The sequence below is a fragment of the Gobio gobio genome, assembly GCF_949357685.1.
Source record: "Gobio gobio genome assembly, chromosome: 5".
Taxonomy (NCBI): domain Eukaryota; kingdom Metazoa; phylum Chordata; class Actinopteri; order Cypriniformes; family Gobionidae; genus Gobio; species Gobio gobio.
In genome coordinates this window covers 62,277,027-62,302,482 of record NC_137101.1, presented here as the reverse complement: position 1 = coordinate 62,302,482, position 25,456 = coordinate 62,277,027, and the positions used below count along the sequence as shown (strand labels likewise).

The window sequence follows — 25,456 nt, the reverse complement described above, 5'->3', positions numbered from 1 at the left end:
TTAACAACTCCCTTGTTAACTATACATAAGCAGTAATTGGGAGTTTATTGAGGCAAAAGTCCTAGTCGGACCCTAAAATGAAGTGTGACCAAACAAGTAGCATTTGTAAATCTCATTAATATACTGAAACGGGTCAAATGTTATATTATTTTTCTGTACTGTACAGATGATTAGGTCAAGACGTGAACACATTAGTTTGGAAAGGTTTTATTGGAAAACAGATACACCCCGAGCCTGAACAGTCAAGTCCAGTACCCCTAGTAAAAAAACACAGTGCAGGCATTCATAGACCGAAGAAACAGCAGTTCGCCCCTACAAAAGCTCTCCACCACCTGATCATCCCCAATTACGGCTTTGCTTCCTTTAGTTCCCCTCTAGCTCACTCCTCCAGATGTTCGGACGGACTGTCTTCGTCTTGGACAGCGTCCAGCTCTTGGGTCTCCTCTAGAGCGTCTACTCTCGTCTGCAGTTCTTCCAGACGGCTCCTGACGCCCTCCAGACCGTCCCTCAGCGCCTCCGCTGCCGTCCTGTAGCCGGTCAGCGTGCCCTCGTGGGATTGGTGCTTGGACTCGAGAGCGGTCAGTCTGTTGGTCTCGGCCTCCTGGCTCTCCTCCGCGGCCTTCATCCGCACCTCCAGGTCACGCCCCTGCTTGTCCAGCCTGAGCAGGTCCTCTCTCAGCTGCGCCCCCAGACTCTGGAGAGCCGCGCTGGCCTGGTCCTGCCGGTCGCTCAGGCCCTGGAGCTGGTCTGCCGCGGTCTGGACGCCGGCCCGTGCCGCGGACACCTCCTCCCGTAGGGTTCCCACGGCGCTCTGCACCAGCGTCCTCACGGCGCCCACCTCCTCGGACACGGACGCCACCTCGCTGTTCCTGGTCTGCAGCTCGGCGCCCACGCCTGCGATCTGCTCCCGCAGGACGGCCATGTTCCCCTCGGCCACCTCGCTGGCGGTGTTGAGATTGGCCACGGCGCTGCTGACGGACGCCAGCTCCTGCGCGAGCAGCCCCGGCGCGCCCTGCTCCTCCAGACGGGCCTTGACCTCGCGGAGCTCGCTCTTAACCCGGCTCTGCTCGTCTGCGAACTCCACCAGCGAGCCGCTCAGCTGGGCCAGCCGCTCCTCCAGCGAGGACATGTCCTTCTCCCGGGCGTCCTTCACCTCCCGGACGCCCTCCGTCAGGTCCCGGAGGAGCTGATTCTGGAGCTTCTGGAGCGTGTCCTCCATCCGCCGGGCGTCGGCCTCTCCTTTCCGCACCGTGCGGCTGGTGCTCTCCAGATCCGTCCTGGCACTGACCACCGCGCTCTCCAAACCCTCCAGAGACGCCTTCATGGACCTGATCTGGAGACAGAGAAGGACAGAGACGCTTAGGGCTCAAATCTAGAACAAGCTCCCGCCCCAATCGGTAAGCCCCGCCCCCCTTAGCTACTGTTGCTGGCTTGGACAAACAAACGCTAGTTGCTATATCATACAATGACAACTGTCAGTGTGATAACCTTATCCTGAGATGTTTTTGGACACAGAATGTAGCGTATATCCCGTCCGAATGATGGACAAACTTTACTGATGGTTTATCAAGTTTATTATGTCCTTTTTCACAATCATCGTAAGAGCTGAACAAACAAAGCATAAGAAGTGCGCATTAACGTCTCATTCACAAACTATCTCTCTCCGTGGCATTACCATTAACATACACAGCACATTACACAAAAACACTCATTCAACTAACAGTAAACAAACATTTGTTTGTTTACTGTACAGTAAACAAACTTTGTATCTGCAAAACAACTCCGATAAAACTGCGTGCGAGCTCTACCTGTAGACTATAATACCCATCAAAATAGGAGTCCTCCTTAGAAGGACAGATAATGTAGACCTTAAACATATCTACAATTAAATTAATTTACATATAACCAGTTTAATATGGAGAGGCACTGAAATGTGTTTTTGACCTACAGTGTTACATGACGTGAGAACAGTTCGTTATTTCGGTTTGTATGTTAGCAGGGACTTTAATCGTAACTTAACGAGAGTTTGACAAACAGAAACTCCTCTCAGGATCCCTGGAGTCAGTGTTACAGTCCCTCAGGAACGATGTTTGAGCATTTCTGTAGCAAAACACCATCAAACCGATGAGAGCTTCGGATTTTCCAATGTTTCTCTATGCCGCTGACGCCTAAAGATGTCCGAGTTCCGGTCCCAGCGCAACTGATACTCAACTGCTATTGGCTCATCTGCGTTCCAGGGGCGGGGCTTACCGATAGGTCAATTATTGGACGTGGACACCCCGATATATGATGTTTCCTACGTACCGCTCTGTAGTTTAAAAAAGTCAGGACGGGACACTTGGCACTCTTTTCATTTAACTTGTCGCCTTTTTTCATATCACATTCATCATTCGAAAGCCGTTTTTGTTGCGTTACCATGGAAACGGTACTCTAAATAGCAGGCTCCTCCCCTAGTGGGCAGTGCCAGGTTTCAAATCACGAAACTACTTTATAGTCAAACCTTTTCTAATCTTGACAAGATGCATATCATCGGAAAGGTCTGAGTCTCAAGGTCTCATATTTAGTGTCTGTTTTGTGATAGAAGTGAAATCTGGACTGAAATCTGTTAATGTGTTACGCATTGAGAAATGTCAGTGGGATGTGGTTGACGCCCGGTGGCAATTTTTGGTATTACGCCTAAACGACGTCTCAATTTTTGTGATATCAACTTCAAATTCGGAGCACGACTTATTGTGTCCGGCCTAAGCCACACCTGTGAGGGGGACGGATTATCCCGGCAAAAGAGAAGTGCTCACTAACACAGATTTACACAGATGTGTGAACAATATCTGAGAGAAACAGGCGTTTTGTGTACATAGACAACATCTTAGATCTTTGAGTTGGGGCAAAAACAAAAGTGTTGCGTTTATGATTTCGTTCAGTGTATATACAAATACAAAAAGTACAGTAAATTGAAACTTTTTGATAAAACAATGATGCTTAAGCATTCGTTTACCAGAGCTGTACGTATATCTAAACGTAAAAAAACTAATGTTTCATCTACGTTTGTCCTTAAAAAGGGGTATTTAGTGGTTTAGGTGTGTATTCGTCAGGAGTGTGAACCGAAGGAAGGTTGGGTTGGCAGTTTTAGAGAAAAGGGGACCTGAGATGCAAATGATCATTTGAATACATTTGCAGCTTTCCTGTGTGCGTTTCTTGCATTGACTTGGACTGGAGGTTTTAGTGCGTCAGGCATAACATCTGTGTGTGTGTGTGTGTGTGTGTGTGTGTGTGTGTGTGTGTGTGAACAGAGTGTGTATTCGACCGGACAGTGCTTCATATGTAGGGCTGTCACGATTATGAAATTTGACTGACGATTAATTGTCCAATAAATAATTGCGATTATGACGATTAATTGTCTGTTTTAGGACTTTGGCGATTAATTGTCATACAAATTGTTGTGATTATTTAATTGAATCCCTTGTAAGTTGTCACTTGCAATAACACATTAATACAGTATGGTTCTCTGGGGTGTATCTTGTCTCTAGACATTTTGATACTAGTGTCCAGTCCGTTGTGAGGTAATGTACTGTTAGGCTCATGTACGGGGTCATATTTACACTGGACCACATGTCTGTTGTGGCTGAATAAAAATCAATTTCTTTCAAATCCTTAAGGATTTCATCCTTCACTTCTCTGTATAAATTTGGAATTGCTGTTTTGGAAATGTATGTTTTCCCTGGCAATTCATATTGCTTGTCGAAGTTGTGGAGCATTTCTTTAAATGCTGGTTTCTCCACAGTATTAAAAGGCTGCATTTCCTTAGCGATGTATCTCGTGACACTGTCGGTCAGCGTGTGCCATTTCATACTGTCGCGTTTATATTTTGTTACCCGTCCGAAGGCCTGCGCTATTGTCACCTGACTAGAAGTTTGAGCGGCTGTGGATGACTTCAAAACTTCGGCGAACTCTGTTGGGTGATGTGCTTTCAGGTGATTCCTAAGATTTGTGGTGTTGGCGGCTTTCGCTGCTATTTCTCTCCTACAAATTCGACACACTGCCGTGTCAACGTCTTTTGGCCGCCCTTTATCATCGGGTTTAAAACCAAAATGTGCCCAGATTGGCGTTGTCGTTTTCGGCTTCGAAACTAAATCCATCTTTGTTGAATCACTGGGCTGCTCTAACTCAAGAGGATGGAGAAATTAACAGGGCAATATCATTTGAACGTAATGCTCAGCGTAATGAATTCAGACGGAGACCGGTAGAAGTAGTGCTGCAGGTACGTCGTTCATGAACGAATGATTCTTTAATATGACTCGGGACTGCCGAGTTGTCTCAGAGAGTGATCCGTTCATTTTGTTGGCCGCGCGTGCGCGCAAAATCCCATAGGTTCTATACATGAAACAGAAAAGATTAGTTCTTCCTGTTATGCTGAAATGAACGAAATTACTTTTTTTTTTTCATTTTGCTGAACGAGATTCAAAGATCCGAGTCTGTAAAATGATCCGAACTTCCCGCTACTAACTACAGGGCCCCCTTGTGTCTTCTAATAGTGGGCGATTATAACGATCATCTGTAATGACCGCGATTAGACCAATTAATCGCGATCAAACGATTATTTAATAATTGTGACAGGCCTATTCATATGTTCCTTATGAGTGTGTGTGTGTGTGTGTGTGTGTGTGAGAACAGAGTGTGTATTCGACAGGACAGTGTGTTCCTTATGAGTGTGTGTGTGTGTGTGTGTGTGTGTGTGTTTCAGTCAGCACCAGAGAAACCTGCCGAACCTGATCAATCACACAGCTCTATTACAGGCGTGGAGGATGACAAGGTCAGCCAATCACAGACGACCACATCATCCTGAGATCACTCTGAAGACACACTGATGATGAGTTCTGTGTGTGTGTGTGTGTGTGTGTGTGTGTGTGTGGACCGCCCACACTAACAGCTCTAGTTTGTGTGGTTGATTCCTGGAGAACATTTACAACTGTGAACGTAATGAAGCAAACAGACTTTATGAGCGTTACTCGTTACTTTTGAATCAAAACTTTTGATACTTTCGAGTTAAAATTAACGCTCCATAATGTTTGTCTGCAGAAACAATCAAATGTTTCCTTAACGTTTGTGTAACCGGTTTTCAAAAACATTCAGAAAACTTTTTTGAAGAAAATCGAACAGACGTTACTCGTTACTTCTGAATGCAAATGAACACGTTTGAACGATGAAATGGTCAAACGTTGGCATAACTGGTTTTAAAAACGTCCAGAGAAACACTCAAAACGTAAAAGAAAATGTAACGTTCCATTTGATCGTAACGCGAACAGAGGTTATGAGCGTTACTCGTTACTTTTGAATCAGAAGTAACGCTCCATAACGTCTGTTTGTGGACGAATATTTCCAAGAAAAAACGTTCAGAAATAACTTTTTTAACGAGTTAATGGCAACCCACGCGCTTCTAGCGGGTATGGGAATGTATGAAGTGCACTGACCTGTTGCAGCGCGAGCTCCACTTCTCGCGCCGCCGCCGCGCTCTTCCTCGCCGCCTCCTCGTGCCTGGAGTTCGCGTGTCTGATGTCCGTCAGCTCGCGGTGGACGTACACGGACGCGAACACGGCTCCGGCCGCCAGCGCCAGATAGAGCAGCGCGGACGCGAGCGTCTTCAGCGCGCCGGAGCCGGAGCCGCGGCTGGACACCGGCGCGCTCTCCGCTTTAGCGGCTCTCGGGCTTCTCTTCGCCGCGTCCTCTTGCTGCGGGCTCGCGGCTGTTTTGTCGCTGGATTGCGAGGTGTTCTTGCTTCTGTTTTTCGCGGCCATCGCTCCCGTGTGTCCAGATGTCGCTCCGCGTTGTGCAGTGACGTCAGCGAGCGTCGCGTTCCTCTCGCGCTGGGTCTGCTCTCATTCCTTCACTCAGGCGCTGAGTTGGCACTTTGTCGGCTAGTTTGGAGTTGTTTAACGCGCGACCCTGTGTCCGAGGAGTTGACTGGAGATGGAGATGGTGAAGATGATGATGATGAAGGCGGTGTCGTGTTGAAGTTTGCTCCACCCTTCCTCAGACGTGGCACTGATTTCCCTCAACATCTGCATCCACCCATCAGGCGCTTTGCGTGTTTAGAAAGTTCAGCACAGCAGCATTTAGTTGAAATAAAGCCCATTTAAATTAGCCAATTTTGTTAAATGTAAGCCAGCGTGTAGTAATAGTTTAACTTTGTGTTATAATTAAATTATTAATAATGTTAAACTCATAAATGAATGCATTACATCGACATTAGTGTTTAAAATAACATCCAGACTGAATAATTAACTGAGGAAAAAAAGATTCTCTAATGCATTTATTTGTACAGTTTATTATTTATTGTTTAAATATTACTTTCCAGTGACGTCGACCAATCAGAGCCGACGCCGTGACGCCGAGCCACGCCCCCTTCCGCACGCGCTCTCCGGAGTGATATGCGCGCATTCCCGTTAAATTAAACGCGTGCAGAATGAGCGACAGCTACCGGATTATCAGCCGCTGGTTCTTCGACGTGTGCGTGTCCGAGGCGCTGGAGAGCTTCAGGAATGGAGACTACGCGTTCTTCGCCAACATCACCAAACACATCGAGAGTGAGCGCGTTTGTTTACATCGGCGCGCGCAGGCTAGCTTTAGCGCGGAGCTAAACTCGCGCAAACTCCGCGAAAGTCTGCTTTTCACTGTATACACAGATACATGTCGCGTGTGAACGCGTTATAACAGAGAGCTACGGTGGTCCTCTTGTCAAAAAAGGCACTTAAGAAAGTTTAAAAAGTCTTACAGAAGTTTAACAGGTTTAGTCTATTGATTTGGACAACATATCTGTGATATTGTCACGATTAGAAACAGTCATACGGGTCATTATTTAGTTGAAATTGAGATGTAAACATGAATAAATAAGCTGTGTTGTGTGTTAGGATTGGACAATATGTGATATACATATTGATATATATGACATTCTGGAATCTGAGGGTGCAAAGAAGTGAAGTTAAAGTTGTCCTTGTGTACATTATTGATATGTTTACGGTATGAAATGCACTGAGCTTGATCTTAATAAGTAAAAAAAGTAACTCAGTAGTTACTTTCCCTGGTAATTAGTTACTTTTATAATGATGTAACTCAGTTACTATTTGTAAGTAGTAACTAGATGACTTTTTTAAAGTAACGTGCCCAACTCTGGTCCTTGTGTACATTATTGATATCTTAATATCCATTGATTTGTTGGCATGTGTCAGGTCTGGTGGTGCTGCCCATGGATGGACGCGGAGACACGGTCCTCAAGCTGCGCTTCATGCAGTTCCTGTCCCGGATCAACAACGGAGACAAGCTGGGTGAGTGTGTGTGTGAGTGTGTGTTTCTGCTGTGTGTGTGTGTGAGACGCTGACGTGTGTGTGCCGCAGATCTGACGTTCGAGGAGCCGAAGACGCCGCTGGAGTCGGCTCTGGCCGTGCTGGAGCCGCTGTGCCGAGAGCTGGACGTCCCACAGCGAGAGCAGCAGCGCGTGCACAACGCCATCGCAGAGATGGTGAGCCGCTGACAAGAGTGTGTGTGTGTGTGTGTGTGTGTGTGTGTGTGTGTGTGTGTGTGTGTGTGTGTGTGTGTGTGTTAGGGATGGCTCGATACCACAATTTTGGCTTCGGTACGGTACCATAATCTAATACCGAAGTACCGATATTAAATCGATAGCACACAGGGTCTGAATTTTGGCGTGGAAATTGCGCATAATTTCACTCACTCTCGCAGGTTTGAGGTTTATAAAGCGGGAAATTAACGCAGATGTTTATTATTAAATGAATCAACAAAGATGATCAAATCAGTCAATTGGAAACTTTCTTCTTTCAAAATGAGCAAATTTGCTTCTAGCTTCAAAAGACATCGCACATGCACTATAAAAGCATCTGCGCGCTCAGATTCAACGCTTAAGCTTTCGTTTCGGGACAGCTGACGGAAATCACTGCCCACGTCTCTTTAAACCTCGCCAATTTGAACATGCGAGTGATTTTATAGCATTCCGTCATACATGGGGATGGAGCTAAGAGAGAGTTTTCTTTCTGCTCATACCAACAACACACACACAAGCCTAAAGAGCGTCGCGCATTCCAGATTAAGTGTTTTTCCTAAGACAAATACACACAAACTTATGTCAAAAATGTCCATCTTTAGTGAGTCGTCACATAAACACAGTTGGTTATGTCTTACGAGAATATAGTGCAATAGTGTGCGTGCAAATATTATGAGGTCTAAACTAGAGCAGGTTTCATGCTGTAATCTAGCCCTGACATCAAAGTAAATATCTGTTTTATGTAGATTTCTACACCTGCAGCATTTACCATTAGGCTACTAACAAATAATACATCATTTCTGGGGTGAGCCTATTTGCTATGGTAACCTAGCAACCTGTGTGTGTGTGTGTGTGTGTGGAAGAGTAACGCTCCAGTCAGAGAGAGACGAGCGCGCGTGTGTGTGTGTTTGAAGGGGTTCTTTTTTAGGCTATACTCTCTTGTAATTGAACGTGAATACGTTTACTATTTAAAAACATCAAAGCTAAACATCATATCTAGTCAAACCGCATCACGACATCGCTACAAATACAGTATGGGATTAAAATCAGCTACCGCTGTGGAATGCCAGCTATACTTTGCAGTAGACACATTGCACCTTGTTCTCTTCTTTTTTAAGAATGTAATGATCCCAAACTTTAGACATTCTCTGCCGTTTATGGATATCTTTACTCTACGCCATCGCGCCAACTAAATTCAAAATGTATCTCGCGCTATGGTGTGCTTCCTGAACACTGAACAGGTCCGTGTGAATCAGATCCCTGCGCGTATAGTGCGCATCATAGGAATTTAACCAGGCTTCGAGGCAGAATTTTTGCCTCGAGGAATTTTTGTAATCGAGTTAATCGAGTAACTCTGAATCGTTTCAGCCCTAATCTAAACGTCATTGGTTGAAACGAACGCTGGAGATGTCTTTATATTTAAACGATACGATCTTATGTATGTGCGTTGATCAGTGTTAAAAGAAAATAAATGTCTAAATGAGAGAGTTTGGTTTATGCCCTCACCTGTCGATCTCTTAATGTCTTGTACAAGTCAGGATGGCCAAGTGGCAGATGCTCGGCAAGGTTTGATGGTTCTTCAGCAGTTTGAGAAGCAAAGTCATTCCAAATTTCACGTCTAATCCTCTCTTTATTAACTCCTTTTGTGCGTGTTGAGTGAGATTCAACTGCTGTATTGATTTTGTTCCTCTATGGCACCACATTTGCCGGTTTCACGTCAGTTTGGGTGGTGCGCTGCCACCTAGCGGTGAACTTCAGAACAGCAGCATATAGTGAAATGAGCAAAATCATGATATCGTACCGTTAGAAATAAAATACACACCGGTATTTTCCCAGTACCGGTATACCGCGCATCCCTACTACACTGACTCCTGTGTGTGTGTGTGTGTGTGTGTGCAGCTCGTAATCGTGTGCATCAAGAGCGGAGAGTTCGAGAAGGCGGAGGACATCCTGCACACACACTTCAGCGCAGCCGCAGACTCCGCCGGGAAGGTGAGCTCCGCGCCGGCCCGTGTGTGTGTGTGTGTGTGTGTGTGTGTGTGTGTGTGTGTGTGTGTGTGTCCCTCCTGTGACCCGTGTGTGTGTGTGTGTGTGTGTGTGTGTCCCTCCTGTGACCCGTGTGTGTGTGTGTCCCTCCTGTGACCCGTGTGTGTGTGTGTGTCCCTCCTGTGACCCGTGTGTGTGTGTGTGGCAGAAGAAGCTGCTGGTGAACCTGATCCGGAAGCGGCGCTCGTCCCACTCGGTGCTGCAGCTGAGCTCCTACAGCGACTTCAAGCAGGACATGCTGGAGTTCATCGAGCGGCTGTACCGTGTGCCCGAGCCCTTCCTCACGCAGGTCTGTCTCTTTATCTCTGTTTCTCACCCACTCGCTCTGTAATGTCATTGAGTCTGTAAACACAGTCCTTCTAAGCTCTGCTCTCTGACCGCTGAACCCTGAGATGCTGCTGTCCACTACACAGGGCTCCCCTTTAAGATGTTACAGTAAAGGGTTAGTTCACCCAAAGATGTAAATTGTGTCATTAATGACTGAGCCTCATGTGGTTGGACACCCGTCAGACCTCCGTTCATCTTCAGACACAAATGAAGATATTTTAGTGTAAAGCTGATGCTCTGAAAGGCCTCCATTGGCTCAACTTTACACTCTCAAGACCCTTAAGTCCATCTCACTACAGCGGCTCTACAATAACTTTATGAATCGGCGACAATAGTTTTTGTGCGCAAAAAACCCTAAATAACGACTTACATAGTGATGACGATTTCAAAACACAGCATCATGAAGCTTCGAAGCGTTATGAATCAGTGAGTCGAAAATGTGAATTCAATCGGTGCATTACGCCTCAACACGCTCCTGACTGTGTGTGTGTGTGTGTGTGTGTGTGTGTAAATCTCCATCCATTAGCCCAAAAACCGAAAACTAATGACGTGGTCAAAAGGAATTCTGCGTGTAAGGCTTTTCAGCCTTTCGGTGAAGTTCTTTTAATTTATTGATATCTCATTTTAAATCTGACTCCATTAATAATTTTATCTGACTCCAATTCTAAGTGACTCCATAAAGTGTGCTACATTTAGAGTTTATCAGCTGATTTTACGATTAGTTGCGATTTAATTTAGATCGTTGATTTTCTTTATATCTTCCTAGTTTTTATATTCGTTCATCGAGAGACCCTAAATCGCACAGAGACATGACGCGTCCGGTTCGCGCGCTCACGGACACAAAACGGTTACTTCTGTGATTAGTCAGAGGGTGCAGAGTGAATATTTTACCTTTAAGTGGTTGCACATGCTCACTCAACAAAAAGTGTAATTTTAGTAATATCTACGGACTACAACTTGCTAACCCAGCGATAGTCAGGAATCGGAATATCGTGCACGCTGCGCTCCATGCTTCAGTCGTGGTGTCATCGGTGTGATCTATCATAACCCTAGATTTTGCGGTAATAAAGGAGTATACATCGATCCATACTAGAATAATGATTTCAGAATCATACAAGATAAATCAAGGTTAACATTTATTTTGGCCAGACAGGAACAGTAAATACGTAAACAAGAATCCATGGTACACAACTGATCAGCGTAAAAACATAAAAGACAATTGCAAAGCAATATGAAAATAATTTAAAAGAGTCATCATGTCTGGCACATCTACATGCAGTTTGCACCACACGGGGGGTCTGATTGCAGAATATTCCCCCCGAGAGTTTAGATTATCCAGCCTTAAATACTCCAACCAGAACAAAAGGTTTGTAAATATTTGCAACACCCCCACCTGGTTTTGGGGAAGTGGATCAGATATCTTTGAAGAGACTACTCAAAGGAGAACTGAATTCTCATTAGTTTTCCAATCTTTCTAATACTACCAGTGACTGCAGTGAAACTGAGACCATTTTACCATTCGCACTGAGACCTTTAAAAAGACATCAAACATGAAAGGGATAAAACAATAGATTTACAAGATACATCATCACTGGTATATCTGCATTTGGTGACTTGAAAACAGGGCAAGGAGAGGGCAAAATGGGGAGGGGGGAGGAATGTTTGTCAGGGTGTTGTCACAGTTTCTGTGAGATCTTTTCCTCAAGATTAGTGACTTTTATTGTTCAATTGCTGAGGTATGTATCTCAGCTTTTGTCTTAGCACCAAAACCGACTCTTACATGTGTGTGTGCAGATGCTGAAGCGCTCCGGGCACCTCAGAGAGAAGCCTGCGAAGGCGCCGGCGCGCGTGCAGCTGAGCCTGTGGAGCCTGAGGCAGGCGTACGGCGAGCTGAGCCAGGAGTGCGGTGTCAGCGTGCCCTTCTCTCAGCTGCTGGAGGAGGTGGAGGAGGAGGCGCAGCAGCAGAGCTCAGACACGCCCGAGCTACACCTGGCCCTGTCTGAGACGCCCATGCAGCCGGCGGAGGAGAGCGGCCAGCGCTACGCCGGCATGACCATAGCACGCCTGGTGACGGAGGACGACAGCCAGCCCAGCGAGAACGAGGAGGAGACGCAGATCAGCACTCACTGCCATGAGCCTGAGCTCCAGAGCGCCAGACCTGCATCCACACACAAGCACAACAGGTGAGTGGCATTAATGAAGTGTGTGTGTGTTTAAGTGATAATACTGGCGGAACGTACTCCGCTCCTTCCGATCGAGCGCAATGGCCAATCAGAACTCTGAACTGAAACTAGACCCTGTTTTCTTTTCAGCTGGCCGGAAGATATGATACACACTCTTGTAGTTTATGATGTAACACACAGACCGGTAGCCTATAGCAGGGCTCCAGACTTACTTTTTGCCTTGGTTGCACTGGTGCGCCTAACTTTTTTATTTAGGTGCACGCCAAAAATTTCCCCAGCTCGCTTCGCCTTTAACGCCACAATTTCAAGGTCACCTTTTTATCACACTCCAATACATTCATATTAGGGCTGTCAAAAGATTAATCGCGATTAATCGCATCCAAAATAAAAGTTTGTGTTTACATAATATATGTGTGTGTACTCTGTTAATTATTATTTATATATAAATGCACACACATTCATGTATATATTTAAGAAATATTTGCATGTATATACTGTATATACATTTATATAATCTATAATATATATAAATATAAATGTTTTATATATAAAAATAATATTTTTTTCTTAAATATATACATGCTTGTGTGTGTATTTTATATATAAATAATAATTAACAGAGTACACACACATATATTATGTAAAAACAAACTTTTATTTTGGATCGCAATTAATCTTTTGACAGCCCTAATTTATATATATATATATCTTATAGGCTATTGTAGATTGTTTAAAGAGCCAGAAAGTAACTTTGCAGCAGGCACAACAAATCAACAATGCTAACGTTAGCGTTTCAGGTAGGACAATAGATATATCAGCAAATATCGTTCTCAAAGTGATTGTGCATTTTTATATTCTATCCAAAAACAATCGCAGTAGTGACGCCGACTGGGTTAAGCATTTACTGTATCTGAGGGAAATGTTGCTGCGCGATATGCCAGTCTCTTCAAAGGAAGATTACACACAACGATTTTGTTTTGGTGGTTTGCTTGACGATGTGAGTAAGTTACAGGACTCTTTCACTTTAATGTTAACGTTAGAATTTTTGTTTATTTGCCTAAAACATACAGCGTTATTACTAGATGTTTTGAGTCTCGCGCCACCTGAGCTGACACTGACAGGCGGTTATCATGACAATGAAGTAGTTTAGGGCGTCACAAGTTCACGTTCATTCTCTCTCTCACACACACACACACACACACGCGCGCGCGCGCACGCACACTTAATGACCAATATAGGCTAGCTCTCTTTATACAGAAATACTCACTTATATGATATAAGTGAGGGGTGGGTGATATAGCCTCAAAATGATATCATGATATTTCAGGAATATTGGTATATTTAGTAAACAATTATCAACCGTCATGAAATACAAGCAATAAATGTGTCTGATCGCTCAGGAAAGAGCTGGTGTAGAACCGCTGAAGAACAACCATATGCCACATTCAATGCTCATAGCCTCGTTAGATGACTATAGACGGGGGCATTCTGCTAAATATATGCACTATATTTAATAAAAACTAGTCAATTTACCAGCAAGGAAAGTTGGATGCTAGGGCTGGACGGTTAAACGAAAACTAATCAAAACTGAAATTTAGAACCACTAACTGATGTAATTTGAGGGGAAAGCAACTAAAAAAAAAGAGCAAAATAATCGTTCATTAATCGTAATCGAGGTCAAATGTTCAAATAATCAAGATTTTTATTTTTGGTCAAATCGTTACAGCCCCATTGGATGCTATTACACACGCCTCGTGTTTTTATTAATAATGATGGGCCTCGTCTCATGTTGTTCTCCAGCTTCATTATTGGCAGCGATCCGGAGTCGGATGACCCTGAGGTTCCAGCATCCACACACAAGCACAACAGGTGAAGCCCTTCACTACAGCTGTCATTCGTCACTCATTCCTCGCCCTCGTGTCGTTCCAAACACACAAGACTTGCATTCGTCTTCAGAACACAAATCAAGCTCTTCGGGATGAAATCTGAGCGCTCTCCATGGACATCCTCAAGCCCCAGAGAGGCATCCTTCTGTCTGTGAGGGCCTTTGAGTGAGACCGCAGAGCCCGATTCTTGACAGGTCAGGATCACGCCCATCTGCTGCCCACTGGTGCGCTCTTTCAAGGCCTAGTTTGACGGCGAGCCGTCCTCTATCGCCATCCGTGGCTGCGTCAAGTCCTCTGGATTGATGTTGTGTGCCTTTAGGTCGCTCTCTTTTTAGGAAAGCGCTCCGATTTCATTAAAAAGATCTTGATTTGTGTTCTGGAGATGAGCCAATGAGGGTGAGTAAATGATGACCGCAGGTTCATTTTTGTGTGAGCTAACCCTTTACCCTTTAACGGGCGTCTCATGTTGTTCTCCAGCTTCATTATTGGCAGCGATCCGGAGTCGGATGACCCTGAGGTTCAGATCGTCAGACCAGCGTCCACACACAACAGGTGACACAAGCCCTTCACTACAGCTGTTGTAGTTAGGGTTGGGTACCGAACTCGGTACTTTTAAGGGCACCGGCCGAATTCATATTAAATCAATCGGTACCAAATTTCGGTACCTGAGAACGCATCTGGTGATATAGACTAGTGTCTGTGAATATAAAACTGCAAAAATACGAGTCCTGCGCGTCTCTGTGCGAATGAATGCCATAGACGCGCGGTTTACCCCTATGGGTTTACCACACACACACATTCACACACACTCAATCACTATCGCGCTCACTATCACTATGACGGTCGCATGTTTCCATCTCTGTCGTCTCATATGAGGACATGAACGCACAAACGTCATCTCCAGAACCACTTTGTCCATTTAGGAGCATTTTACGGTTTCATTTGAGAAAAACTACCGTCATATCAAACACAGAAACTCAAAGGAACGGCAGCCCGTCAAAATAAAAGTCCGGTTTATCTTGACAAATACATCACTGTTGTACAGTAGAATTTAGATACGTCTCAATTAATAATACTAACACAAATGTAATAATAATAATCAAAAATGTATTTTTTAAGTAGTAAATAATTTTTTCTGTTTTAATGTTTTAATTTTAACCGTATAAAGCCCAGTTGTGCAGCAGTTTGTTTGACAAAGTTTAATTCAATTAAAAGATAAATTAAATGAATGTCTTCATTTGATTACCATAAAATACACAGCACATCATTTGTGGGAAATCTTTTCATAGAAATGAAAAAAAATACACAAGCCCTTCACTACAGCTGTTGTAGTTATAGTCATAGTTTTCGCTGTGGTTTCGCTGAGTCGGAGCCATACACCGATAAGGAAATGTGCTTCGTATTTACATGTTAAGTCAACGCAAAGACACGAATAGACATTCAGCTGCGCGATTCGCACGAATTGAGCGTTTCGGGCATTTGACGTGCATAACACACGATTCACGCGAGTTGAAAAATCTGAACTTTGGCGGATATTCGTGCCGCATTGACCAATCAGGAGCTTGCTCTAGTAGTGACAACAGTGAGGACAAAATCACATGTGGAGACCCGGAGCTGTGCGATACATCTCCGCACTTTATGGAAACAGGAAATAAAAAGGATCTTGCTTGGAAGAGAGTGAGTGAGGAGGTGGGACAGTCTGGAGCGTTGTAAAAAACACTCTTTACTCAATTTGAGCTCTACATACTGAGACTACAAGCTAGCTAAAGCCGGCAAATTGAGCTTATTCACCGTATCTTAAAACAAGCCATGTCAGCCATTTCACAACAAGACTGAAGCAGAAGCCCCTCCCATGACACGAATTCACATCTGTTATGAAGTGAATGTCACGCGCGAATGAAGCGAGGAAACCATTCAAGGGTCCAACTACACGCGAATAGCGCAATTCATTCCCGCAAGCCGCGTCTGGTGTGAACGCACAGTCACTCTTGAACTGTGTTCGATGTGTGCGAGTGCCCGTATCAAACGGGTGAGACCTGAACCAAACTCATTTAAGACAATTAGACATTCAGAAGCCAGAAGACGCATTGCACACACCAAACCGTACCGGAACCGTGAGCCTAGACGCCCTTTCACATCAGAAGCGGAAAAAGAGAATATTTCATGTGTGAATAGTTCACGTTAAAACCATTCACATCAGCCGCGACGCGAGTGTGCGACGTTTCAGAGCTCCAACATCCCAAAACATTCGCGGGGACAGCTGAGAAAACACGGACACTTCCTCATTCAGTGGAGACGAGCTTCTCATTTTCTTTAACAGACAGAGAAGAAGGTTTTGGTTTTTCACCCTGTCTTAAACAACAGAGAGTCTGAAGGGGAGGATGCTAATCTTGTACAGGAGCTAAAACCACTGACTGTAAAGTGTTCATCTAGGTGTCAGGTATGATGCACACCTTTTGGATTTTTGATATTTAATAAAATAAATTGTCGAATCAAATGAAAATATATGCTTTATTTCACTAGGATACTGTTTGGGCTCTTACACAAAATATGCTAGATTTAAATGTCATAGCTGATAGAACACTGAGAATATTGCTTGAGAATATATTTACAGAGATAATATTAGAGATTATAGTATATTAGAGATTAAAGATATAATATTAGAAATGTATGCATTATGCGTTGCCATTGACGACGGCCAGTATAAGGAAGGAAATCCCACAGAATCTAGCTTAAAAAGTGCTTAGAGCTGCTTGATTTATTTGTTGTTTATTGATTTTCAAATATAAAACTTGTTGAAATGTAGGGCTACAACTAACGATTATTTTAATAATTGATTAATCTGTCAATTATTTCTTCGATTAATCGATGAATCGGATTAAAAACATTAATTTCCAATCCTTTATTCAAAAACAGAACTGACAGTGCAAATTCAGTGCAAAAAATCTTCAGAAAGTGCACAGGTTGCTACAATAAATCTATAAATCTTTATATATATATATATATATATATAATATAAATAAAGAAAAATACTAATCAGAAAACTTAACAGGATGTTAGAACTTGTTCTCTACACTACACTCAGACACACACACACACACACACTCACAAACAAAATGAATGGTTTTAGTTCAATTGTAAAGCATTAAGAATTTCTCTAAAATGTCCAAACCCATTATATACTGCTGGAGAAAACATCTACTGTATTAACCTATTAATATGAATGATATTAAATACTTCAAACATTTCAAAACTACCAACGCAAGGCAAGCGGACTTTGACCTCAATACCAAAACTACGTCTGGTATTACTACCACTCACACTATTGCCACTCTGGCTGTTGAACTTATTATAGTCTTCTCAAAAGCCATCTGTTATAATCGCGTTGCGCATTATAACCAGCCACACGTGTTTCTCATAATCAGAGGCGTTCAGATCAGCCGGAGTTGTGTTCAGAGTGCGTTCTCACTGAAATCTGCGCTCAAAACGTGCGATGTACGCAGGAGATTCACTCATCATACAGAGATTGACTGTTTGTGTTCTATTTCAGCAGCGAAAATAGTTTCAGATAAACACAGCAGAACCACAGCGCATCTGATATGACTGGAGTAAAGTCAGCTTGACGTTCGAGATTCGCAAATTTAGGGGCCGTCTCTGAAGTTACATACAAGATTGGTGTACACGTTTCTAACTTCAATAGCATTTAAAGAAAATGACTTTCAGTCATAAAACCAGCTGTAAAGTGTTCATCTAGGTGTCAGGTAGGCCTATATGCACACCTTTTTGATTTGATATTTAATAAAATAAACTGTCAAATCATATGGAAATATGGATATTCATTATTTCACTTGGATACTGTTTAGGCTTTTACACAATATATTATTAGAGATTATATTTACGACAAATTATTATTATTTATGTGTTGCTATTGACAACGGCCATTATAAGGAAGGAAATCCCACAGAATAGAATCTAGCTTAAAAAGTGCTTAGAGCTGCTTTATTTATTTGTTGTTTGTTGATTTTCAAATATAAAACATGTTGAAATGTTTTAAGTGTGTGCATCTGTTCTTTTTGAACACTTTCATCTCATTTGAAGAAAACCGTGATAATATTGATAACCGTGATAATTTGGGTCACTATAATCGTGATGTTAAATTTCCAGACCGTTTCATCCCTAGATCGGAAGTGAAAAAGTGTGGATCGGTGCATCCCTACTGTCATTAATGATAATACACTAGAGGACAGTCACGCTTTAGTAAGACTGATCTATAGTTCCATCTCCTGCATTCTGACTTATTGACACTGATAAACAGGAAAACACACAACGTGTGACGGAGCATTTCTGTGCCAACTCCTTCAGGATTAGAACAAGTTCGGGAACTATTTGTTTTTTGAGTGTGGCCCTGTATGACATCATAAAGGTAATAACGGGCGTCTCATGTTGTTCTCCAGCTTCATTATTGGCAGCGATCCGGAGTCGGATGACCCTGAGGTTCCAGCATCCACACACAAGCACAAGCGCTGGACTCCCAGCAGCCCTCCGTCCGTCAGAGACGCCCACAGGTGTGTCCATTCACCGCCCATAACTCAACCATCACACTCGTCACATGACTGACATCCAGACCAACAGACACCATTATTAACCTAGAGCAATGCAAGGGCGTCCGCACCCTGGTCCACTTACTCCTCTTGGTCTTCCGGCCAGCTGTCATAACTGAAGATGTTGAAGCAATGTGTCCAGTTAGGACCCATCTCTGGACGGGACTCACACTCATGGCTGGATCAAATGAACCAATCACAGACAGTGTTACCAGATTGGGCGGTTCTGAATTATGATTCTGCGGGTAAAAGTGGGCTTGGGCGGGCGGACAAAATTTGGGCTGGTTTGGGGTCAGTATAAATCAGTCATGACACACACAGAGTCAGCTGGCGTTGGTGTTAACTTTCAGCCAATCAGCGATCAGCAGGCAGACCTGCTCACTCATGACTGACAGGTTTTTAGCACAAATGCTTTGTTCGTGGATAGACTGATAATAGACTGAATAGACCGACTTCCTTCAGGCTTTATTGGCAGGAATACTGGAAAAAATTCCATTTGACAGGACTCGAACAGCCCGGGAAAAGAAATACACCCCAGGACATTTTGGAAAATGTCTGTATAATAGACTACATGATTTTGTGTTTTAATACACTTTGAGAGATCCTGTCAGTAGTAATGTGTCCAATCGTTTAACTGCTTTCAGCTTCATATGCCTACATTCTCTGTGGATCATTTACATGATGTGTGTGTGTGTGTTGAAGTGGTGGTGAATCGCGCTTGACTCCTGCGCGCCGCAGCATCTCCTCGTCTGTCAGAAGCACAGGGAAAAAAGCACACAGCAATCGCAGGTGCGGACCCACAGATGTCCTCTGACCGGATATAAAGATCATCCCACTTTTATGCAATATCCCAAAATGTGCACAGATAAAGACACGCTGTGCTGTCGCCTGCAGGGTGATCGTGTCCAGTGATGAGGAGTTCGAGGATCCTCCGTCTGACCGACACACAGCCGGACAGAAGCAGCACGGCGACAGGTGACACACACACACACACACACACACATGCTCTCAAAGGCATGCTAGAGATGATGTTCACTGATAACTGAGCGATACAACTTCAACTCACAATACTTTGGGCCACAATATCTCACATGTATTTTTATTAAATCTAGACTAATAAAGACTTATTTCATTAACTAACTTGAGACATCAATTACACTAGATTGTGACTGAATCAGATCTAAATCGTCAAGCTCCTAAAAAGTACATTTAAAATGTAAAAATATCTATTAAAATTTTTACTTTTACAGAAGCACCATAAACATTCCAGGTTTCTTTACTTGAGGATGTCCGATTAGTTTTAAGCTGCTAAAGTGGAGATATGGATTGAAATTGAGGGTCAAATGTGTATTTTGGATGTTTTCTGTCCTCTAGTCACGTTATGAAGCAACATAGACCTAGACCGTGTCAGTAACCGAGTGTGTGTGTGTGTGTGTCAGTGAACCAGAGTGTGTGTTGGAGGTGCGTTCAGCGCCTCACAGCTCGACTCCTGGGCGTCCCAGCAGCATCGCCCCGAGCCATCACAGGTCCAGCGGGTCGGAGTCCGAGGTTCACAGCACTCGCCCACAGGTGCGCAGCTCTCCGGCCGACAGCCGCTCGTCCTCCAGAGGGAAGCACAGCGGCAAGAGGTGAGTGTGTGTGTGTGAGTGTGTGTGTGTGTGTGAGATGCGCTTTGACTGACGCACTGTGTCTCTCAGGGCCCGATGGCAGGACGCGTCAGGGACGCACGAGGACTGGAGCGACGAGGAGTCTCTGTTCAGCGCCGCCTCAGGTACACACAGCTCGGACAACAGATTTCCTGCCGCATTTTTACCTTTTATAGGGGCCATTTTTATAACCTTATTGTATGTTTGCATCATCTTTATGTGCGTTTCTTTACATTTAATCAATAAACTCAATTATCAACTGCAACGATGAGCAATTTAAGATGATTTTAGGCAAGATAAGTCATGCCAACATGGCTGGGAGCATCAGACCAACTGCAACAATGAGCCGTTAAACTCCTATTAAGATCAGTTTAGGCAAAATGGCTGAAAAATCTAAAGTATTTTCACTGGTAATTTGATTTAAAGGTTTATTACTTTCGACCAATGGGTGGTTCTGTGTCCAAATTGATGTGGTGTGGTCAGAGTGAGGTGGCAATGTCACATGCAAAGTTTGGTGTCAATGTGCCGAAGCGTTGCAGAGATACAGCCTCGGTCATTTTGGCATCACGCCTCAACTTCATCACTGCGCTGTACGAAAGCGGTTTCGTCTATCCACACAACATCTGTATCTTTTTTTTAGCTCGGTTTGAAGATGATGCGATTCAACTTTGGGGAAAATTGGACAAATGGTCTAGGAGGAGTTTGAAAAAGAAAAACAAAATGGCGGTCGAAGTTTGGCGGACTATGGCAAAATGTTCTCAGCATGACTCAAGGAAACCATCAAGACCAGTTTCATTACAATAGGCAAATTTAATCAAAAGTTATTAGCATTTTTTTTTTAAAGTTCACAATAACTTTTGAGCGTAAGGTGGCGCTGCCCCGAGACTTTTCATATTCGGCACCGTACACTGACAGTACTCAAAGTTTCATAACGATACACCAAAGTGTTTGTGAAATATAGCTTCTTCTAATTCTAAGTGGCTATCGGGTAAAAATTGGGCATCATATGACTACACCGAATCTAAAGAGACCAGTTTTGTGATTTTTGGCCAAACCGTTCAGAAGTTATAAGCAGAAATATCAGTTTTGTTTGTTTCTCCTGTCCACTAGGTGGCACTGTGCCGAAACTGTGCAGGTCGCCTCACGTCATGGTTAGCATAACACACACCAAGTTTGGTCAGAATACGCTAAAAGCGTTGCGGAGATATAGCCTCACGTTCAGTTTGGCGGGAACTTTGTCAAGTTCGTTCACGTGTTATTCGAGAGCGGTTAAGAGTTTAACTGGAAGAGTTTTAAAGAAAATAAAAATAGCTGACAGAAAGTTCGGCCAAATATGGCAAAATTGGTATCCATGTTCTCTGCATGAAGTTTCTTTACAACAGGCTAATGTAATCAGTTATAAGTTATTAGTATTTTTGTAAATATCACTGTAAGGTGGCGCTGCTCCACAACTTTGATTACTGTTAGGGGATTGTGCCGAAGACGCACTGTGTTTCATAACGATAAAATATAGCTTTTTATGACCCGACATAATGGTTATCAGGTCAAATTTGGCATTGTTCGCCTCGGCATGCAGCACCGAATCTAAAGTGACCAGTTTTGTCATTTTTGGCCAGTGTTCAGAAGTTATACACAAAAATGTTCATTTGTTTGTATCTCCTGTCCACTAGGTGGCACTGTGCCGAAACGCTGCAGGTCACCTCAGGTCATGGTTAGCATAACACACACCAAGTTTGGTCAGAATACGCTAAAGCGTTGCGGAGATATAGCCTCATGTTCATTTTGGCGGGAACTTCGTCGAATTCGTTCGCGGTTTGAATTCCAATAGCCTAGGAGGAGTTCGAAAAAATAGGTTTTCTGGAAATTCTAAATGGCGGGAAAATTGTTTGAATTCTCAGAAAAAACGACTTTTGCAAAACTCGTCCTAGACGGTTCGTCCGATTTGCACGAAAATTGAACCAGATCATCTTCAGACCATGCCGACAAAAAAACTTGCTAGTCAAGTTGATTCGTCAAATCGTATAAACACGCAAATTTTGACGTGGCGGTTGCAAAAAAACACATGAGGCAATATCTCCGCAACGCTTTATCGTGTTCAAACCAATCTTGGTACATGTCATCACAAGCATGACCTGAGGCAACATGAGAGACGAAAAATGGCTGTTTTTGCTTCTAACTTCTGAACTGTTTCGTTAGATTCAGGACGGCATGCCGAGTCGTCTGATATTAAATTTGACCATATCGGCCATTTTGGCTGTCGGCCATTTTGAATTATGTGCTAAAATGCTGTATTTTTTGAACACATGAACGGATTGTTATGAAACTCGGTTTGGGTCATCAGCACGATGCCCTGAAGGAGCCTGAGAGGTTTCGAAACATATTTATTTCTTCTTCAAATGCTTATAACTTTGACTTATTTTCATGAGAGTAACTTTTTTTGTCTCCTGAATCCTCGCCGAGTCCAACGATACCAGACTTGCTAGGTTTTGGCGTATGGTTTGTGCAGCGTTGTAATTTAGCGCTTAAAAAACATTCGCTGATATCTTCGAAACCAGTAGTCTGATCGAGACGAAAGTTCGGAAACATAGGTCGATAGCTAAACACTAATACCCAAATGTCAAAATATTGATAGTAAGGGGGTGTAAAATCCAATCAAAGTCAGGTGTCAGTCATTTTTACGTGTTTTTTCATATAAATGTCTGTAACTCCAAAACTAAATGAGATATGTTCACCAAAATTGACACACACATGTATGGGCTCACTCCGAGGACACATAAGGACACATAAAAAAAAATGATAGGATTGTGCCTCTTGGTGGCGCTATAATAGAACAAAACATGAAATTCCCATTGACTACAATGCATTTTTCAGCCTTTTTGTCTAAAATCATCTTCAAATGTGTTTTAATTGCTCATTTCTGCCGTTGACCTGACACTGCCAGCCATTTTGGCATGTCTTGTCTTCTTCTTTGCGCTTGGCCCTGATAATGCTGGCTAATACTGCTCATTACACATCGTGTGTCTGTCCTCACATTTCTGCATTATGTTCATCTCTGCAGGTCCGTCCAGCAAGAAGAAGAACAGCAGGAAGGTGCGTATGTCCCTGACTCTGTGTGTGTGTGTGTGTGAGTGTGTGACGTGTGCACTGACGTGTGTGTGTGTGCGTTTCAGCTGTGGACGGTGCAGGAGTCGGACTGGCTGAAGGAGGGCGTGCGGCGCTTCGGAGTGGGGCATTGGGAGCAGATCCGCACGGCCTTCCCCTTCACGGGCCGCTCGGCCTGCAACCTCAAGGACCGCTGGAGGACCATGGTCAAGCTCAAGATGGTGTGAGGGTCATGGTCAAGAGACACTTTATACTGGAGCCGTTTTTAAACACCGCGTGTGCGAGAGAGAGAGTTTCTTATTAAATGTACGTTAAGTTTGAGCAGTGCTGCTGTCGTCATTCAACACGAGTCAGGCAAAGAACTCAAGCATATTCCTCCAGAAAAACCACACATTTACTAGAGACACTCAGCGCACAGTATATATTCACCACAGCGTAAACTCAGGGTTCCCACTCGTCCTGGAAAACCTGGAAAATTGATGACAAATTTTCCAGTCCTGGAAAACACATGGAAAATCTGAGAAAATGTAAAATGTCCTGGGAAATCTTGTTGTTGTCTGGGAAAATTCTTTAAAAAAAAGTTATTTCTTTAGCCGAGTATAAAGAGTTTGTCGCTGGCCCAGACAATTAGCGCTAGTTGCAGAAAGCACATGTTCAGTCAGAATTGCGTGATATAAACTCTCAATTGTGACCTTTTTTTCACAGTTGACTTTTTTGCGCAGTTTATATCTTGCAATTGCAGTTTAGATCTCACAATTCTGAGAAAAGAAGTCAGAATTGCAAGATAAAACTCGCAGCTGCGCAAAAAAGTCAATTGTGAAGAAAAGGTCACAATTGCGAATTTATATCACGCAAATTCTGACTATATCTTGCCATTCTGACTTCTTTTCTCAGGCACTGAGGAAAAAAGAATTGCGACAATTTTCACGTTTATATCACACATATGTAAACTCGCAATTGCGAGACAGTCAGAATAGCGAGATAAAAAGTCACAATTACCTTTTCTTTCTATTCTGTGGTGTAAATAAGCTTCCATAGCCATAATGTATGATAAAGAGTTCATATTGAAAAATGCTGGATTATTAAGTAATGGCAATAAACTGGACGGCTTTTAAAGACTCTTGCTGCGTCCCAATTCGCCTACTTATACTACGTCCTAAAAGTACGTACTCTTTTTGTGAAGAAAAAGTACATACTTTAGAGTGTGTAGCAGAAGAGTATGCAAGCTTTGGGACATACTATCTTAACGGACTCTGTTGCTTAGTTATGTGCAGCCTGTCACGTTCAATTTAATCTCCTACCGTATCGGAGAGAAATGTAGTCGCTCGTTGATCTGCCTTTCGTGGGTCTTTAATGCAGAGACTCCTCTCATGTGTTTGCAAAGTTAATGGCCAAACGTATCATTCCAAAAGTTCTCAATGCTGCTGCAGGAGAAATATAATGTGGATAACATTGAATAAATATCTTTTCATCAGGTTAAATACTGATAACTGCTCACTCAAGCCCCTTTAGCTAATCCTCTCGGCTTAACCGGCAGACTCGTGTAACCGTCATGTTTGTAGTTTTCTTTAACACTTTTTATACGCATTTGTAGTTCTAATCGAATCCTCGTCCATCTCGCAATGGGTTGTGGGGAATATCAGCCGTTGGAGGATCTGCACTTCGGATTCTGACCGGAAATAGTAAACCATCCGGGAATCTTTGGAATACTCTTTTCAACATACTACGATTTGGGACATACTAATTCTGTTTTCGAATACTATTTAGTACGGATAGTATGCGAATTGGGACGCAGCGTTAGAAAGAAATATTTGGCATGATCCTTGTCTTTTATTATTCCCGCCGTAGTAAAATTGAAAACCGTCCCGCTAGCGGGACACCTGGCACTTTTTTTTTTTTTTTGAGCGCCTTTTTTTCGTATCATATATTTTAGTAATTATCATAAATTAGGTATCATTTGAAAGCTTACGAACTCAAAATTCATCCTGTGAAAACCGTTTTGAAATTGGATGTTGCATTACCATGGAAATGGTACTTTAAATTCTTTTAGCAGGCTCCTCCCCTAGTGGGCGGTGTCATGTTTCATATTACAACATTTATTTTAAATACTTTATGA

At 43.3% G+C, this 25,456-nt stretch overlaps 2 protein-coding genes across 4 annotated transcripts; one reads left to right on the top strand and one right to left on the bottom strand.

Annotated features, from left to right (window-relative positions):
- Nucleotides 1–192: 192 nt before the first annotated feature.
- Nucleotides 193–6,008, bottom strand: ckap4 (cytoskeleton associated protein 4). The gene is made up of 2 exons (XM_079817507.1): nucleotides 5,469–6,008; nucleotides 193–1,333 (listed from the first exon to the last, which is right to left on the bottom strand). The coding sequence occupies exons 1-2, from the start codon at nucleotides 5,790–5,792 to the stop codon at nucleotides 380–382; spliced, it is 1,278 nt and encodes a 425-aa protein (XP_079673633.1). The 5' UTR covers nucleotides 5,793–6,008; the 3' UTR covers nucleotides 193–379.
- Nucleotides 6,009–6,373: 365 nt separating this feature from the next.
- terfa (telomeric repeat binding factor a) lies at nucleotides 6,374–24,461 on the top strand. Of its 3 annotated transcripts, XR_013816543.1 has the most exons (16): nucleotides 6,374–6,581; nucleotides 7,224–7,319; nucleotides 7,389–7,513; nucleotides 9,449–9,541; nucleotides 9,744–9,884; nucleotides 11,717–12,105; nucleotides 13,906–13,974; nucleotides 14,469–14,543; nucleotides 18,446–18,556; nucleotides 19,295–19,381; nucleotides 19,487–19,567; nucleotides 20,032–20,220; nucleotides 20,290–20,363; nucleotides 23,297–23,328; nucleotides 23,409–23,997; nucleotides 24,168–24,453. XR_013816543.1 is itself a non-coding variant. In XM_079817504.1 (15 exons), exons 1-15 carry the CDS (start codon nucleotides 6,461–6,463, stop codon nucleotides 23,565–23,567), a joined length of 1,842 nt encoding a protein of 613 aa, XP_079673630.1. In that variant the 5' UTR covers nucleotides 6,374–6,460; the 3' UTR covers nucleotides 23,568–24,461. The 3 variants fall into 3 exon arrangements, 2 of the variants coding, with proteins under 2 accessions (XP_079673630.1, XP_079673631.1); XM_079817504.1 differs by having other exon boundaries at nucleotides 23,409–24,461; XM_079817505.1 differs by having other exon boundaries at nucleotides 6,405–6,581; nucleotides 9,747–9,884; nucleotides 23,409–24,461.
- Nucleotides 24,462–25,456: the final 995 nt, after the last annotated feature.